Source organism: Podarcis melisellensis (assembly GCF_964234715.1).
Source record: "Podarcis melisellensis genome assembly, chromosome: 6".
Lineage (NCBI taxonomy): Eukaryota > Metazoa > Chordata > Lepidosauria > Squamata > Lacertidae > Podarcis > Podarcis melisellensis.
This window is the reverse complement of record NC_138538.1, coordinates 20,242,150-20,260,661: the sequence shown is the minus strand read 5'-3', so window position 1 is coordinate 20,260,661 and position 18,512 is coordinate 20,242,150. Positions and strand designations below refer to the sequence as shown.

The 18,512-nt window shown below is 43.4% G+C and overlaps 1 protein-coding gene across 1 annotated transcript in view; it reads right to left on the bottom strand.

The window, feature by feature from the left end:
• Positions 1-18,512, bottom strand: part of PREX1 (phosphatidylinositol-3,4,5-trisphosphate dependent Rac exchange factor 1) — a 213,386-nt gene that overhangs the window by 33,217 nt on the left and 161,657 nt on the right. Inside the window, exons 17-20 of the mRNA XM_081916608.1 lie at positions 12,514-12,606; positions 3,855-4,003; positions 3,213-3,298; positions 1,375-1,511 (exon numbers count right to left, since the gene is read on the bottom strand). Coding sequence (XP_081772734.1) covers positions 1,375-1,511; positions 3,213-3,298; positions 3,855-4,003; positions 12,514-12,606 — 465 coding nt within the window. The remainder of the gene's footprint in view (positions 1-1,374; positions 1,512-3,212; positions 3,299-3,854; positions 4,004-12,513; positions 12,607-18,512) is intronic.

The following is an 18,512-nucleotide window of genomic DNA, read 5'->3' as shown; positions in this document are numbered from 1 at the left end:
AGGTACTACTGCAGGCTGGGATACATTTATTTTCTTTCTTTCTAATACAGTGGTACCTCGGGTTAAGTACTTAATTCGTTCTGGTGGTCCGTTCTTAACCTGAAACTGTTCTTAACCTGAAGCACCACTTTAGCTAATGGGGCCTCCTGCTGCCACCACGCCACTGTCATGCGATTTCTGTTCTCATCCTGAAACAAAGTTCTTAACCCGAGGTACTATTTCTGGGTTAGCGGAGTCTGTAACCTGAAGCATATGTAAACTGAGGTACCACCGTATAGTGTTTTAACTTGGTCATCTTTACAGTAAATCTGTGGGACTATGTCTTTACAGATGAGAAACTGAAGCAGAGAACTAGAGTGGTCCTGCAAAGCTGTGCCTGAGTAGGGATCAGGACCTGTCTTCTAGATCAGAGTCAACCAGAGTGCAACAAGTAAAGAGGCATTGCATTATCCCCTATCGCTCCAAAGAATTTCCCCTCTACTCATCAGTTCCAGTCTTCTGTCCGCGGACTGCTTTTTTTCCATCTTGTGGTCCTGTTGAAAACTGCCTCCCTCCAATGCTGCTGTTTGCCCCAGAGTGAAAACTGATATGGGCAATAGCAGCTGTGGCGGGGAGGGGAATGTATTTTCATTTTGACTGTAGCATGGAAAAATAGGGGTTAAACCCCCACCACACACAAGACAAATGCCCCACCCCATACCACAGTCCCAATCTTTAACACTTCCCCCTGTGGCTTCTCTTCAAATAAGAAAAGTCAGTGGCATTAAATGCATACAGGTATTTCAGATATCATCTATTTTGGTCCTCAGTGAATAGAGATAGGCTTGAGGGGATTGTCCAGAAAAGCCCAAATATGACATTTTTTGTTGGGATTCCCCAATATATGGGAAACACTAGCCTATTGGATAAATTTAGTCTACCCATATTTAGAGCCACAGCACAGTTTTTGGTTTAAGAGGGATGGGAGTGGAGTCAATTACTAAGAAATATAAAGTGCACTGAATTTTGTGAGAAGAATATTAGCATCTAGAGGAGAGAGCTCTGTTTTTAAAACTAGGATACAACAAAAGACAACAGATTTTATAAGGGGGAGAGTTCAGGTCTCAGAACGAAATCTAATTTAGTACTTGGGGTTGTCCCTGCTAACTAGACAGAAGCAGCTTTTTGCCACCTGAACAGGAATATTTGAGTCTAACATAAATTTGCAAAGTTCTGCTTTCATGTCCCTGCTAAGCACCCTCCCTTGTTGATGAGCGGATGTAAATTCAAAGCACATTTATTCAGCAAAACAGTTCCACAACAGCATGATACAGTGTTTTCTTACCCTCGAGAAGTATTATAAGAAAACAACTACCTCCCTAACCAGTTTCTCACCAGATATTCCTGCTGCCTGTTCCTGTATGCCGCAAAGTGCTCCAGAACCTCAGTGTAATTTTCATTCATCACGTTATTCCCGCTCACTTTCAAGACACACTGCCCTGGGTGAAGGCCCACAGCACTTGCTACCGATCCTTAAGAGAGAATTGGACAGGAGAGGGGTTTAAAAAGCACAGCTACAGAGTAAGCAATAAAATAAACAAGCTATTTCTGGTCAAGTGAGTGGCAGATATGACAGATTTTCTGAAGCAACCCTAGATGGGCCATTGGCTCTTCTTAGGTTCTTCTAGTGTAAGTTGTATTATACCGAGTCAGACCTCTCCAGAGTTTCAGGCAAGGAACATTTCCACCCCTAACAAAATATGTCCGGGATTGGACCTGGGACCCTCTTTTCTACCCCTGAGCTACAGACCTTTCCCCCAAAAGGGAGGGAGAAAGGTTAGTTCTTTTACAAATGATCCTACAATCTGTTTAGAAGGCCAATCCTATACCCATTTATCTGAAACTCAATGGGACTTTATTCTGAGTGACCTGACCATGCATCGGATTGCACACTGAACTACTTTTTGTTTTAGATTGTCTACATTCAATAAGTTTATACCTTGCCTTTCCTACCAACAGTGCTTTACACATCATAAGACCGGTGGGAGCGGCAAGCGGGAACCAAATCTAGACCTTCCAATGTCAGCCACTTTTTCTGGAATAAGGAGCCTGAAGTAGAGCAACGAAAAGGCCCTGCTCTGTTATCCAGACATAGAAGACCAGGCTTCCAGTATTTATACCAGGCATACTAATAAAGAGGCAGCATATTGCCTGCTAATAGTAGGGATCGATGCTGCAGAGATTGCAGAATAGTAGGGACTGACCTCTAGGTGCCTCTGTGCCTGACAAGGGCAGCTCCAGATCTGATGAAGCCCTCAGCCAGGTTGACATCAGTCGCCCTCCACCCAGCCATGAGCTTACCCAGAAAATGGGGCTTGCATTCTGGTGCCAATACAAGCCCTGGTAGGATTTTGTTCCACTCAGGAGCTCCCAAGTAGAGCTGATCCCTGCCCAAAATGTGACTTGCAGTTGGTGCTGGATTTGGTGTTGAATGCAAGGTCCAATTTTCGGCAAGAAGCTTTGCAGCTTGAATTCAAGCTGCAGCTGCACAGCTGACTCTTTCTTTGCAGCTCTGGATTAAACTAAAGCCAAGGCCACAAATAAAGAAAAAAAAGTATCGGAAGCAAACCTACAGTTCACTCCCAGTTCTTCCTTTGAAGTGACTGACAGGTGGACAGCCCCACCCACCCATCACATGGCCCACGGAGGGTGGGCCAGATGTAGATCCAGCCCATCAATTACCGTACTTTTTGCTCTATAAGACTCACTTTTTCCCTCCTAAAAAGTAAGGGGAAATGTGTGTGCGCCTTATGGAGCGAATGCAGGCTGCGCAGCTATCACAGAAGCCAGAACAGCAAGAGGGATTGCTGCTTTCACTGTGCAGCGATCCCTCTTGCTGTTCTGGCTTCTGAGATTCAGAATATTTTTGTCTTGTTTTCCTCCTCCAAAAACTAGGTGTGTCTTGTGGTCTGGTGCGTCTTAAAGCGCGAAAAATATGGTAGGTCCAGTTCCCCACCTCTGATGTGAACTGTTGAATTTAGCACAATCCACTACATAGCATCTTGTTTTAATGCACCTTGTTAATATTTTTAAAAGGCAATTAGTGTTATAATTAAGACACAGGGCGTGATTCATCCTATAGGTTACTCCTGTTTTCCAGGATACAGCTCAGCTACCTGTATACAGCTCCCCTATTCTGTGTTCAGAGCTCATTTCACATCCCCCTTTCTCACCTCTCCCCACAGCATGAACGTATGGTGGTGCTGCTCCCCGAATCTGGAAGCACAGCTTTTCACTGCAATCTGGGATTTTGATAATCCTGTCAAAAATAAAAGGGATGTGGATGACAACAGTCCTGCTTAGTTACATCACTGGTATTCTGTGGACATGTGGTTATTCTTCATCGCTTATTAAGTAATGTATTGGGCTTGGATTCTAAGGGGAATTGTGTGACTATAGGCAAACAAACACAGCTCAGCAGTCAGATGGGGGGGGGGGGGAATCATAAGGTCACATGAGAATAAAATGGAATCCAGCAGCTCTAAAAGCTCTTTCACCCAGAAGCAGGGATGTCACGCTGGGGAGTTTTTCCATGACTGCTAAATTCATGCTATCCTTAATTCAGTATCATTTGTATGCTAAAGTTATTAACTCTGACGCATGAGGCATACAATGAACATTAACTATAAAAAGAAAGGTATGAGTTGTGATTTTATAATACATGGTTTAATGTGTACGTTTGCTCTCAAGACTGCACTAGAGTGTAGAAATGTAAAATGTTTACGTTGACTTCATTATGATAGGCATTAATATATATTATATTAACTGCTCAGAATCAGCTTCCAAGAGCAACCTGGATTTTTCTGGCGACTTACTCTTTTGCCTTGATGGCCACAAGAAGCCGAAGAGGTCTCCGAGAGCAGAAAGACTGGTTCAAGATGGTCTCCACCTCTTGAAATGGGCGCAGGAACACCAGATCCTCATTCATGGAATAAATCTTCCGCCCAACCTGCAATCCAGCCATCTGAAATGACACACGAAATTTATAAACCACTCCACGCTTATCATTCCATGCTTTATCATTTGAGTAGCATGTGGCAGACGGTATGTGAGATAATGGATTTATAGCTGCGTTCTGGGCAGCCCAGGAGTTCCTTGGAAGCTTATCAAGTTTTCCTACAGGGGAATGTCAGGTGTTTTATTCTGGGTGTGTTCTGGATCACACAAGGTGAACTGCAGAAGAGTACTGTGTGTGTTTTAGGCCACACAAGGTTGGCTTTTTATTTACCTCTGGTACCCCAGATGTTACTGAGCTACAGTTCCCATGAACCCTAACCCATAAAAATATGGTTTTATTAAACCAGGCGCTGTCTATAAATGTACAGCAGAACCTTTTTTATGAATCAGGATTACTGAATGTCCTTTCAAAGGGTGAGAGAAGACCTAAACAAATGCGAGTAATGATCTACAGTGGTTTCTGTATTTCCTCTGCTTTTGCTACTCTTTATAAGCAAGCACAGTTATCTGGATAATGAGATGCTGGCTTTGTGCAAGAGCTATCTATCGATTGGACAAGGGCCAACATGCTTTTGGATACAGATCAGCGAATTATCAGACATCTGCTTGTCAATTGTTCCTTCAAAGCATGGCAGTAAACATGCCTCCCAATGGAAGAATGCTTTTGTTGTTGCTCTGTGCTGATATGTTGTGGTTGTATCAATCACAAATCAGTTCCATAATTAAAACATGCAGAGATGAAGCATTGCAATAAACACAGAATTATTCTACCATATGGAGCGAGAGTAGGGAACCTTGTTCAGCCCACGTGGCAAAGGGGTGTGGAGTCAGGGGCAGAAGTGGGTGGAGTAACAGGTGTAACTCTTGCCAAAGTTAGAGGTTTCTACCCACATGCACTTATATATTGATCTGGTCAATCAAGAGGCAAGAGCACTTGAAGATGGAGGATTGGGAAGGGTGGCCAAGACAGATGTGAGGGCCAGACAGAGATGTCTAGAGGGCCGCATTTGGCTCCCAGGTCTGGTTCCCCACCATGGATGTAGATAGATTTCAAATAGAATTAAAGCAATCTATAGCAAAGGTCACCAACATGGTGCCCATGGGCACACATTTTCCCACCGTGGCCATATCCGATGCCCACAGGGTCCCCTCCCCCATTTCCCATACTGAAATTAGACATTAAACAGGCATTCTGTTGTGGGCAAGAGAATAAGTTGTGCTGCAGTTTCTCTGATTTGTGAGTTTGATCATGGTCCCAAAAATGGTTGGCAGCCCTTGATCCATGGACAAATGAAAAATAAGCATTTTGCAATTCAGAAAATGCGCAGAATTAGATTGCCTCTTTTTGTTACCATTGAAACCAGGACTGTTTCAAGGCTTGAAATTTTGTGGGGGCAATGTCTCTTGAAATGAGAGAAACAGAATAAGTTTAACAAGTTGACAGTCAGGACTTCAATGTCCTATATACTGTATCTCCATAAGTAGCAGACTGCTTCAGGCAAAATTTACAAAACAGGAAAAATTTCCTGATTTGCATCATATTTCTGAATTTAGGTTTTCTTGATTGAGAGCTTTGATTAAAAAATCTTTTTTGGTATAGAATAACATCACAGCCAATCTTGTGGAAGTGACCGATTAGTTTGGGTTAAAGGGATATATTAGCAGCAAGGGGCCAATTCTTACATATCCCCTATTTTCTGAAGAAAGAATCAGGTTGCAACATTCCTGCATTGCAGGAGGTGGATTAGATGACCCTTGGGGTCCCTTCCAACGTTACAATTCCATGATTCTAGGACATGAGCTGCAGGGTCCAGTTGTGAGTGAGAGATGCAGGAAATAATGGAACATTGAACCCTATGCCTCTATGCCCATCACTTTATGTGTGGGGCATATGAATACAGATGTGCAAACATTTTCATGTGCTGTTTTAACAGCAAGCATCAGATATAAACAGCATGGCCTATGGAACAAGTAGAATACTTAAAAGGCTCAGTTGTGAATTGCAGTCACTCACATTCTTGAATTTCTATTTGGGCCTCAGACACCCAGGGATAATAATATCTATGTTAATGGTTTGCTGTAAAAACTACTAAGTGCTACATAAATGCTGTTATTATCTTCTCTGGCACCTGAAGAACTGCAAAGCATGGTCCAGAACTGTTCCAATTCAGATCCATGTAAGAGAACTTCATTTATCCATTGTGTCTGTCTGTCCAGCACAATAAGCTAGCGCATTAAGAAAAAGCATTGCTTTGGTTAAGCTCTTTGTGAGCTTCCAGATAACCATGAGGCCTGCCAAAGTCCCAGTTTTTAGATTAATCACTTGCATCTGCAGAACCTGCCTGTTGTTGCCTTTGGTTATGCAGATAGGAACAGGCTAATGTTGCTAAGCAACAGCAGTACAGGGAGACAATATTGCATCTCTGGGTCTTCTTTCTAAAAACCTTTGGGAGGCAGAATGTGGGGAGATGGGATGCTTAATGCACCCCCATAAAGGAGCTGATTGCTGAAGAATTGATGCTTTTGAATTCTGGTGCTGGAGGAGACTCTTGAGAGTCCCATGGACTGCAAGAAGATCAAACCTCTCCATTCTTAAGGAAATCAGCCCTGAGTGCTCACTGGAAGGACAGATCCTGAAGCTGAGGCTCCAATACTTTGGCCCCCTCATGAGAAGAAAAGACTCCCTGGAAAAGACCCTGATGTTGGGAAAGATGGAGGGCACAAGGAGAAGGGGACGACAGAGGACGAGATGGTTGGATAGTGTTCTCGAAGCTACCAGCATGAGTTTGACCAAACTGCGGGAGGCAGTGGAAGACAGGAGTGCCTGGCGTGCTCTGGTCCATGGGGTCACGAAGAGTCGGACACGACTAAATGACTAAACAACAAAGGAGCTGCACACACAGGTGGATACCCAGACTTCATATGCTGCTGCAGTAGCAAGAAGAGGGTCCCCAGCCTACGGAGAAATCCCGACAGGTGAACCTGTCACCATGATGTCACTCAGCAATGGACCAGCACATATGGAATCATTGGTCTGCAATAGATGCCTAGGAGGAAAGGCTGCAGGTGGATAATTAGCTTGGGGGGATGTCTTGCGCAGGGTTAATTAAGGGGTGCAAAGGGACAGGGCTGATAAATGAGTCAGTGGTACATACCAGGAACTGGTGGCAGAATCCACCTCCAGGGAGGTAAGACCTGCTCAATTCATTATGTGTCATAGCCAATGTGGACCTGCCACTGGTGCTGCGGATAATCCAATCCAACCAGCACCTTATTACTACTCATTTCCCAAATTGTGCACACCAAGAATAAGGAAGAGTGCCCAGCACTCCCTCGGACAAACTGATAATAGTGCACAGTGCGCTAGGCTACCTCACCTCAGGACAATTGTATTAAGGTGTCGTAGACACACAGTGGCTTTCACCAGTCAGTGGCCAAATGTGGTGGTCTTATCCAGCTCAGCTACACTGAGGGACCATCCTCAGGGCCTGACCAACATTATTTAGCTCTACCTGAAGTGGAGCAGCAAATGCTGCCCACCAGCACCGCAAACTCAGACAATATTCCTAGTACTACTGATTAAGCACAGAATTGGCTTTAAGGAAGATTTTTCTTCCAGATCGGTAGGTAGGCCAAACATAATCTACACTACTGCTCACCTGTCTCTTCTTTCCAAAGGACTCAACTCAACATATCAGTTCCTCAAACCCAAAGAACCGAAGCAGGACCCTAACTGAATATTTGCTAGAAGGCACGGTATATCCCAGGCATAGGCAAACTCGGCCCTCCAGGTGTTTTGGGACTACAACTCCCATCATCCCTAGCTAACAGGACCAGTGGTCAGGGATGATGGGAGTTGTAGTCCCAAAACATCTGAAGTTTGCCTATGCCTGGTATATCCTATGGATTTATACATGCTTTCTCTCCTCCTCTTTTTTGGCTGCATTACCCACTAAGATTTACTTGTGTATCCTGATCAATTCATATCCCTCACCATCTGCTGACCTAGACAGCTCTTTGCCTAATGTTAGGGCTGGCCCTGAAGTAGGTGGTTGGCCAGACCAAACACCTCAACTTAAAGGAGTGAAGAAAAGCACAGAAACAGGAAGTTTGTGGCAGAGGAGAAGTCATTCCATCAGATTAGAAGCTTTTAGTTGCCAATGGATCAAGAGGTCAAGGAATTTGGGAAGATGGGGTGCGTACGGTATAAATATGCGAATTCTTCCAGATTCAGAAGGGAAACGGGTAGATGTTACCCAGAACTAATTTAACAAAGCTGAACATATATTAAATCATAGTAGACTTTTAAAAGTGGCCAGATGTTTTTTCAGGAAAATAGTATTTGTATAAAAGCCTATTTGTTCCTAACAAATTCAGAACTGAAGACGAGAACAAAGAGCTGGCTGATATCAATCTGAGCGCCACTTCCAATGTCACATTTTTGCTCCATGAAGAAGTACATTTGGAATAACACAAAACACAAAACAGAATGTCACGAGTGTAAAATCTGCATGGATTTCATTCAAAAAGTCTGTAAATGCTTTTTGCAGTCAACTTCTGAGATGTTTCCTGAAAAGCCCTCATCATTGTGAAATAACATTTTACATATTCACTCTTCCATTGCTTAAAAATATTATGGAAGAATCTTCCTGGCATGATTAGGAAGAATCAGAGTGACATAGCAAACAGTAAAGAGATCCCTTGAATGTGTGTTTAATTTGTGTGCCAAGGGATTGCAGAAAAACGGCAGAATGTGGTACTAGGTAAAGAATGCCAGCTTTCTTTAAAAACAATAAAATAATTTCTAGTTCTTGAGGCTGTAAAGACATGCTTGAAAATGTGCAGCAATGCCTGGTGAATTTTCAAAAGCCAGAATAATACTGAATAAAATATCCTCGGTCAAAATAGGGGTTCTAGTGCCTGCCCATCCCCTTTGCCAACAAAACCAGAATTATGCAGAATAATAGGGAGGGGAACCATTTCAGAGTAAGTAAGATAAAGGATAAGTGATTCGGATTTGCACAGTTGGGATAATTTGCACAGGTCACAGAACTTCTTATTGCACAGATAAAGATTGCCTGGGTGCTAAGTTTTAGTTTAGGGCGGACTACCCTATCTATTAGGACACGGGTGGCACTGTGTCTAAACCACAGAGCCTTGGGCTTGCCGATCAGAAGGTCAGTGGTTCTATCCTTAATAATAGAAAAAAAGAAGAAGTTCAGTGGTTCGAATCCCCGTGATGGAGTGAGCTCCCGTTGCTCAGTCCCAGCTCCTGCCAACCTAGCAGTTCTAAAGCATGTCAAAGTGCAAGTAGGTACTGCTCCGGCGGGAAGGCAAACAGCGTTTATGTTATTTATTTTAAAGTTATGCTTTTAGCTTCACTTTTTTTGTATTGGATCAGATTGTTATCAGGTCCGTGTCTACTTTGCTGTCTGTTTTGTTGTGTCTTCAGCCTGTAAACCAGGCATAGGCAAACTCGGCCCTCCAGATGTTTTGGGACTACAACTTCGCTACTCCCTCGCTAACAGGACCAGTGGTCAGGGATGATGGGAACTGTAGTCCCAAAACATCTGGAGGGCTGAGTTTGCCTAGGCCTGCTGTAAACCTTCATCGTGTATACAGGAAGGTGGTATATAAATTAAAAGTGAAATGAAATGAAATCTAAAAGCTCAGCACTGAGAATGTGAGCACTACCACAATCAGACTATTACTATTGGTTCATCTAGCTCAGTACTGACTATAAAGACTGCCGGGGGGGAGAGTAAAAAATGTATTTCTATTGGGCACCCTGTTCTCCCCACCCCTCCCTCCCTGGAGAGCATCAGGCCACCAGAGGGTTTTCCAAATGGTCTGCAGCTGCTGTGCTGGCCTGGAACCATATGCCGGATAGCTTTGTAGTATCAAAAAGCAATTAAAGAGCCCAAGAATGCAATAAAAGGCATTACTGCTAGGTTTCAAATCTTCGCGAATTGAGCCGACGGCTCTCCTGTTCACCAGGATTTGGGTTGGGTTTATATTTAAAGCAGTATCTTAAGGCCAAATGGGAAAGAAGGGCAAATGGTCAAAGCAAGTTTTTCTTCAAAGGTCAAGACAAAGATTCCTTTGCAAATTGTGTGCTTCTATAGTCTCAAAACACAGAGAGATCTCCCTCCCCACCCCAACACTGAAATATTCTATGGGCAGCTTTCCAAGGAAATGACGAAGGGATTATCTGTCAGGCAGTGGCTTACCACGAGGCTTGTATTCTGCTAAATCACAGCCTAATGTAACATTTAAATGTAGTCAGTACTGGTAATTACAAAAATAAAAATAAAATAAAATAAATTTTGTAGTGTGCATTTGAAACTATAGAGCTAGTATTTGCAAATGGCTCCAGTGTTCCGAGGATGTAACACTTTTGCTTAATTTGCCTATTTCTCCCCTCTCTTGTGATCTCCAGCACACCTATGATTCTGCACCTGTATATACTGTACCTAGTATCATTTACATACTTTATGTCCCAAAATATTCAGAATCTGCCAAGCCTCAGGTACTGAGTTTCAAACAAGGAATGCAAATTTAGCAACTTTCTGCAAAACAGGAACATTTGCCAAAAAGAGAGAGCGCTGCATGCATGCAGAATTAGAAATATCTTTGAGTTGTTCCTGAGCATATATGCAACCATCACAATTTACAGTGTGCGACTACCTCTAATATTCCAGTTACAGATAGGTAGCCGTGTTGGTCTGCCATAGTCAAAACAAAACAAAAATTCCTTCCAGTAGCACCTTAAAGACCAACTAATTTAGTTCTTGGTATGAGCTTTCGTGTGCATGCACACTTCTTCAGATACACTGAAACAGAAGTTACCAGACCCTTCTATATAGTGAGAAGGTGGGGAGGGGTATTACTCAGGGTGGTAGGAATGGGTGATAGGCAGATAGCTGTGAGACCTATTGCAGTCGTTAAGAGTCGTCAACAGGCTCATCACAGCTATCTGCCAATCACCCATTCCCACCACCCTTCTGAATAATACCCCTCCCCACCTTCTCATATAGAAGGGTCTGGTAACTTCTGTTTCAGTGTATCTGAAGAAGTGTGCATGCACACGAAAGCTCATACCAAGAACTAAATTAGTTGGTCTTTAAGGTGCTACTGGAAGGAATTTTTTTTGTTTTACCTCCAATATATAATGTACTTTGTAGACTTGTATATCTGCCCAATGAATGGCGACTTTTGCAAACAGTGAACATCTACCAGCAAAATTACAAGAGTGGATTTATGAAATTTGTCCTCTAAATGTGTTCACATAATAGGGGAACAATTGGTGGCTTATGTACATTTTTTCTCTTAATACATCAGACCAATGCACTATGTGGGTGGCAAAGGCAGACCATGCTGGTCTTGAGTTAAGGAGCCATATATTGTCTGGATCAATCTGCCCAACTTTTATGAATCCAATCTTGTCAGTAAGTACATATCCTTTATTGTGAACATCCTGGGAAACTATAGATTGATAGCATGGCTGCCTTTGAAGGTTTTAGCTCTCCTCTTCCCATTCATTCCCATAATCCAGACCACCGTGCTTTGGCAATGTGCACATAGTCCTCCTGCTCAGTGACTGTGGTGGCAGTGTTTAAAAGACCACATTATCTGCACATGTTTGTTATAAATGTGCATCCTAGCAAACAAAAATCACTATCACACAGATGCTCACACACGTGGCTCCATCTTAGAGGTGTCATTTAAACCACCAATCTATTTCTGCAGCCACTGCTGGTGAGATTTTGAAAGTGGGGAAATTACAAGGTTTATTGACCAAAATGTACTACCCCATAAATTGTGTTGCACTTTTGCTCTCTCACTTTCTCAACATGGCCCACTGTGTTGGGCTTTCCTTAATTTATTGTCTAGATCACTAGTGTGCAGACCTGTGTTAAAGGCAGATAAAACTAGTGCTATTATACAGATGATACTAATTTCCAGTTGACATAAATGCTTTTGCCTTGAGGAATCAACTAGATGTGCCATGGGAGATTGGTGACCAGAAACTCCTGTTGCTGTTGTTTTTAACTTCAAAGCAGCTATGAAGGGCTGTTAATTTGGTCCTGGATAGGCGATGCTTAACCATTTCATCCTACGCTGTTCTCTGGACCTAAATTCCCTACTCCCATCCCAAGTTATTAGCTCTGCAGGAGGAAAAAAGCCATGTGCAGATGCTTGTTGTTTGATGCTGATCTGAAAACAGCTTCCCTGTGGTTAACTTCATGTCTTGCAACACAGTATGCCGCTCTGGGCCAGAGGGGAGCCTGTTGCCTTATCACTTAATTAAATTACTCTGAAAGAATGCCATATAAAGCAACTAAACACCTAACGATGCACAAAAGCAGTTTCCTGCAACAGGAATCACAGAAGATGCTCAGTGGCCTTCTAGATGCTACTAAAACGAAATAACCTCCTGTATGTTATTTTTGGGGCATTTCAAAGCACCTCCTAACGCAGAAAAGGCGAATGTTTACAAATGCCAGGAGGTTTCACCTCTGCGTGTGACCCTCGACGAACAGACTTCACCACAATGGCTTTGTTCTTGTCTTCTATGTCGAAGCCATAGTCATCCTCTTCTGGCAAAACCTTGGAAAGGAGGAGAGAGAGAAAAATAACTTTGACAAACCTGTGAGCTGTTTCACCAACCAATGAGTTTGGTCCTCAGTTGTGTAATTGTTGGTTGCTGTTTCAATGGAATGGTTTGTATGCCACATTAAACCATTGTTTAAAACAAACTATGGTTCAACGTGAACGCACAGCTTGCGGCTCCATGCTACTGTAAAGTTCTCATTGCACTCCACTTCTGCTGGCTTGTCGTGATATCTAAACAGGGTCTCATGGTTTGTTTCCTCAAAACAAACCATAAGCAGTAAGCCAAGAACAGACCTTGGACCACTTGTGGTTGGTTTGGAAAAAGCAAACAAACCACGAATCTATGTTTGGATGTCATGATGAACTAAACTCTGGTCTGTTTCCCAATGATGCAGTAGTGGGGTAGGAACACAGGATGAACACTTCAGTAGCACCATCACACTGAATGTTTACATTCAGCCATTGTTATTTTTTAACTATGGTTTAATGTGACATGTGAACTGAGTTAGTGTCTTCTTTCTTCCTGATCCTTAACATGAATATATACACACACACACGAGACCTAACACAGTTGTTCTTGCAACACAACATGCACTGAAATGCAGGATTAATCTATGGGCACCCAAGATTGAGGACCAAACCAGATACAACAGTGGCAGATAGGTGCTTCACTGAAACATGGATATGAATAGGTCTTATTATAATAGCAAAAGCAGCACAAAGGAGAAAGATGTAGAACTTTTTTGCCCTTCCACCACTTGTCTCCCCTGAGTCCATTGCCTCAAGCACTTTCCTCCAATCCTGGCTCATTTCCAGCATTAGATCACAGAATGGAGAAATGCATCTGGAGCAATTAACCACAGAGAGCCTAAGGCCCAAGAGGGAGAATGGATAGCATCGCACTCCCCCACAATCTTTTTACAGTTAACAAACACAGAGAGAGATGTGCACAGACTTCACATGTGAGCAGGGTGCACATATGAATAATGGTCCTGTCCCATTTAGCTCCGGCCTCCAGTCTTTTGACTTGTAAGCCAACATGACTGCTAAGCCCAATGCAGCCCACAAGCCATGTATTGTGTCTCACCTGCCTGAGCCTGGAAAAACAGGCAGGATGCTCAAAAACCCAGCAGGTTACATTTGGTTTGCCAGATCACACACAAAAAAAGTAAACAGTCTGGAAATCTTCTCATAAACATGTTGCCCCACTCCGCCCCTCTTCACTGTCCCAGTGAAGGCAATAGTGAAGGTTCATGGATACAATAGCAGGGAGAGGCTTTCTCTCTTTCTCTTCCTCCCTGTCAACCAATCACTGTTGCTAACAGGGTGACAGAGTTACTATGGGCAAGAACCTCCTTTAGACCCTTGAACCTCATCAGAGTATTAAGAAGTATGATGAGGTAACAGGGAGAGAAGAGGAAGACAAAGGAGTGGGATAATGTTCTCTGTTCTTTTCTGCATCTGAGTGAAAGGAAGAGCAATTTTGTATTTGGGGATGGAAGGAAATGTGGACTTTGAGAGATGCGGGAGCGTGGTGGAGATGGCAGTGGGATTCTCCACAAGCTCAAATCAAAAATTTGAGCAGAAGGAAAATTTTGGCGCTTTGGAAGCTCTTTTTGATTTTGAGGTATGCTTCAGTCTCCAAATTCTACTTCCAACCTTGACTAGGAAGAAATTCACTAGCATCTCTAGTCTCAACATCTCTCATTTATGTATGTTTCAACTTCCAACCAAATCCCCCTTCCCTGCCCACCCACCCCCATGTGAGGCTGCTCTTGAAAACTACCTGGAAACTTCCATTTATTCAAAATGAGGCAAACTGCATGTTTTCATACAGAAAAGGCTCCCAATGTATTTCTGTATATTTTTCAAGGTATCACTCTTAACCTTTAAGACTGCAAGTGAAATTGATGGTGAGGATAAGCAGGGCATTTCCAGCAGTGGCCCCCATATTGTGAAACTCTCTCCATGGAGAATACTAGCAGTTCAGCCCCATATAAATGTCAGCACAAGTGTTTCTACTCAGCAGTATCTGGGGGGGTTGGAATGAATCTTAACCTGAGGTGGCTTAATTTATGATGATTACTCTGCTTCAGTTTTTTGTAAGTAGCTTAGATTTTTTAAATTTCGTGTTAAGCAACTAAGAAGTTATATAAACTGACAAACAAATAATGAAATAATATGTTCTTTGTTTTGTGCTTTTGTCTTATAAATTGCGTAACAGGATTGGTTGAATTTGATAATAAAATTCTAAGAAGAAATAAAATTTAAATTTGCAAGATTGCACCAAACCCTTACATGATCTGCTAGCTAATACACATCACAAGAATGTTGGGTTAGGGTTTGGGCAGAGGAGTTTGCTACAATTCCTTTTTGCAGTGCTTAGAAGATACAAAGGTCATTATGTACTTGTGGGTCAGTGCTATTAGCTCACCAGTTTCCTTTTGTTGCAGCAGTTCATTATGGCAGAAGATTAAGGAAACTAAGCCTCCTTCCTGGCAGGAGTTGAAATATACAAGACAATACTACCTCTGGCTCCAAACAAGCAAGACAATGCCGGAGCCGGTGAAGTTAAGGGGAGACAGTGCAGAAGAAGAAGAAAACCCTGCTAACAAAACAACACTGAGCAAGTCTGTTCACTACAAAGAGCTCACCGCTCATTGGTGAAGCACTAGCCTTACAAGTGGCCCAGGTTTCATCTTCCAGTACAATCCACCCTTTGTGCCCATAAGTTCTGGAGCCAATTGAAACTGGATGGAGGACTCATCTGCTCCAGCTTGCCATTTTTCATTTGAAGAGGCTACAAGGGGATTGCCTGCCTGCCTGCCTGAAAAAAAGCATGTCCACAACAGTGTTTTTTCAAAGCAATGGGATGTGAGAGCTGTAATTAGCTCTACAATTTGACTGGATTCATGTGGGGAAAGCCCCAGGAAACCTTGACCCTTGGGCAAGTTAAACAAAGCAAAGTACTTTTAATACTATGTCTTGGTCATTTACTGTGGCTTAAAATAGTTTCAATGAAAATAACAGTTTAACCTCTCTTCACATTTAAAAATGGAAGTTAAAAGGGAAAAGCAATTCGCCACAAGGCCGAGTAACGTTGCTGTTTTTTATCAGGTCTTCCGCCAAGGCATAGGGGTGTTGGGAGATGCCTATGCCCTTAAAAAATAAGTTTTGTTGAGTAACCATCAATCTGCTTTTCAGTGAGGATCTACCCATATATCTGTTAAGGGTCTTCTCCTTATGCACAAACTCTGTGTTACATTGCTGTCAGGTTGTCGGGATACTTTCTAAAGCAGATTTCCCCAGCCTGCCATGTTGGCTGGGACTGAAGGGTGTTGCAATTCAAAACATTCAGAAGGCACCAGGTTGGGGAAGGCTAAGGTAAAGCACCAAAGGACTGGGGCATGATGATGAATTCTGCTATGGAGGAAGGGCCCTGGACATTGCCCTCCTGCATATTAGTTTGAAGCAGGCCAAAATGCCTGGCTTGATCTCCTTTGAAATGTAGTGCCGCTACTGCAGGGGCTGTTCACTAGCCACCTGCCTTGTGAGATTGACAGTGCAACCTATTCATGTCTACTGGGAGGTCAGCCCCACTGACCTAAATGGGACTTGCACCCAGACGTGATGATGGCCACCAGCACAGATGGCTTTACAAGCGAATTGGGCAGACTCGTGAAGGATAAAGCTCTCAGTGACTACTAGTCGTGGTGGCTATATATTGCCTCTGGTACCAGATGTTGTATGCCTCTTCTTGCAAGCTACCAGAGAGCATGAAACTGAGAGCACTGATTGCGTCGTGCAAGTGGGCTGCATTAGAAGGCCCTTTAGTCTGATGCAGCCGGGCTCCTCCTAAGATAAGTCTATATACTGAAGCTTCAGGCATCAGGTCAATGTTGTTGTTGTTACAGTGGAACCTTGGTTTCCGAACAGCTTAGATGCTGAACAAATCGGCTCCCGAACGGCACAAACCCAGAAGTAATTGTTCTAGTTTGCAAACGTTTTTTGGAAGCCAAACGTCAGCTGTGGTTTCTGCGGTTTCCGATTGGCTGCAGGAGCTTCCTGCAGCCAATTGGAAGCCACACCTTGGTTCTCAAACCATTTCAGGAGTCAAATGGACTCCCAGCATGGATAAAGTTTGGGAACCAAGGTTCCACTTTATTTGCCCATGCTTTCCAAAAATAATAATAATTAAGAGTGAGGCTCTCTGTTTCTGAATTATTATTTTTCTATTGTGGTTTTACCTTGCTGTTTTACTTCATGTTTTATGGTGCCTTATTATTAAAAGTAAAGGTAAAGGTACCCCTGCCCGTACGGGCCAGTCTTGACAGACTCTGGGGTTGTGCGCCCATCTCACTTAAGAGGCCAGGGGCCAGCGCTGTCCGGAGACACTTCCGGGTCACGTGGCCAGCGTGACATCGCTGCTCTGGCGAGCCAGAGCCGCACACGGAAACGCCGTTTACCTTCCCGCTGGTAAGCGGTCCCTATTTATCTACTTGCACCCGGAGGTGCTTTCGAACTGCTAGGTTGGCAGGCGCTGGGACCGAGCAGCGGGAGCGCACCCCGCAGCAGGGATTCGAACCGCCGACCTTTCGATCGGCAAGTCCTAGGCGCTGAGGCTTTAACCCACAGCGCCACCTGCGTGCCTTATTATTACAGTATTTTAATTTAAATGGTAGATCATAAGTGCTTTCAATAAACACACGCATAAAAATAAACAGGGCTACTGGATACTACATAAGTTGCCGTCTCTGTAGAAGCTCTATTTGTTTCATGATGAAACTTCCCAGATCAACCCCAGAGTCTTTACATTCCAGTTCTGAAGCCATCATTTATGAACAACAAAAGAGATATCCTAACACTGGTACATTTTTAGTATCTGGAATTAGGCCTAAGATTTAATTTTCCTGAACTATGTAGAGAATTTTGTATGTTTTTCCAGCATTTCATGTTTCATGCCAATGAACAGAAACAATTGCACAAGCAAACGAAATTAAGTATTTGTTTGAAGAGTGTTTGCTTCACACTGGAACAATTTGCCTTTTGGCATCTGCACATGTCACTTGGCAGAAAACATCAGCTGTTCTTTCCAGTGTTAGGTCAGAACAGGGGATAAAAGACAAGGGGGAATAGAGAGGCAGTCGATTTCTCCTTATGCAATTTGGCATCTGTTGAAAAAAAAAATAGCACATTTCAAAAGCCACTCGACTGAGACAATCCATCTTGTTTAAAATTCAGAAGGAACGTAGTGATGGATAAAGGTGCAGATGATGTAATTCATCCTTTCCCAACCTGGTACCCTCTAGATGTTTGGACTGCAATTGCCATCAGCCCCAGCCAGAACAGCTGTGGAAATCACCACATTGGTGAATGCTCCTGCAAGGCAAGGCAGCATCCCAGGCTAGAAACCAAAGAATTCTAACTGTTCCTTCCTGTTCAGGACCCACTGGAGAGGACACACTAGAGTGCACTTTGCCAAGAACCTCTTCAGACGCATAGATGACCTTCAACCTAGATCTGCCACAGAGTATGCAACTCAACAGGGAGCGATCCCTGATGAAATTAGCTCTCTGGTGAAGTACCTACAGTATATGACGAGCACGTTTTCAAACATGTTTGCCTGCAAATACCTGTTTGTCACAGTCTACATTCTAGGACACATAATCTGGGGAACCCGGTTCGCGTCTCCGCTCCTCCACATGCAGCTGCTGGGTGACTTTGGGCCAGTCACGCTTCTTTGAAGTCTCTCAGCCCCACTCACCTCACAGAGTGTTTGTTGTGGGGGAGGAAGGGAAAGGAGATTGTTAGCCGCTTTGAGACTCCTGAAGGGGAGTGAAAGGCGGGATATCAAATCCAAACTCTTCTTAGAATGTCCTAGATGCACACCTGAAAAGGTA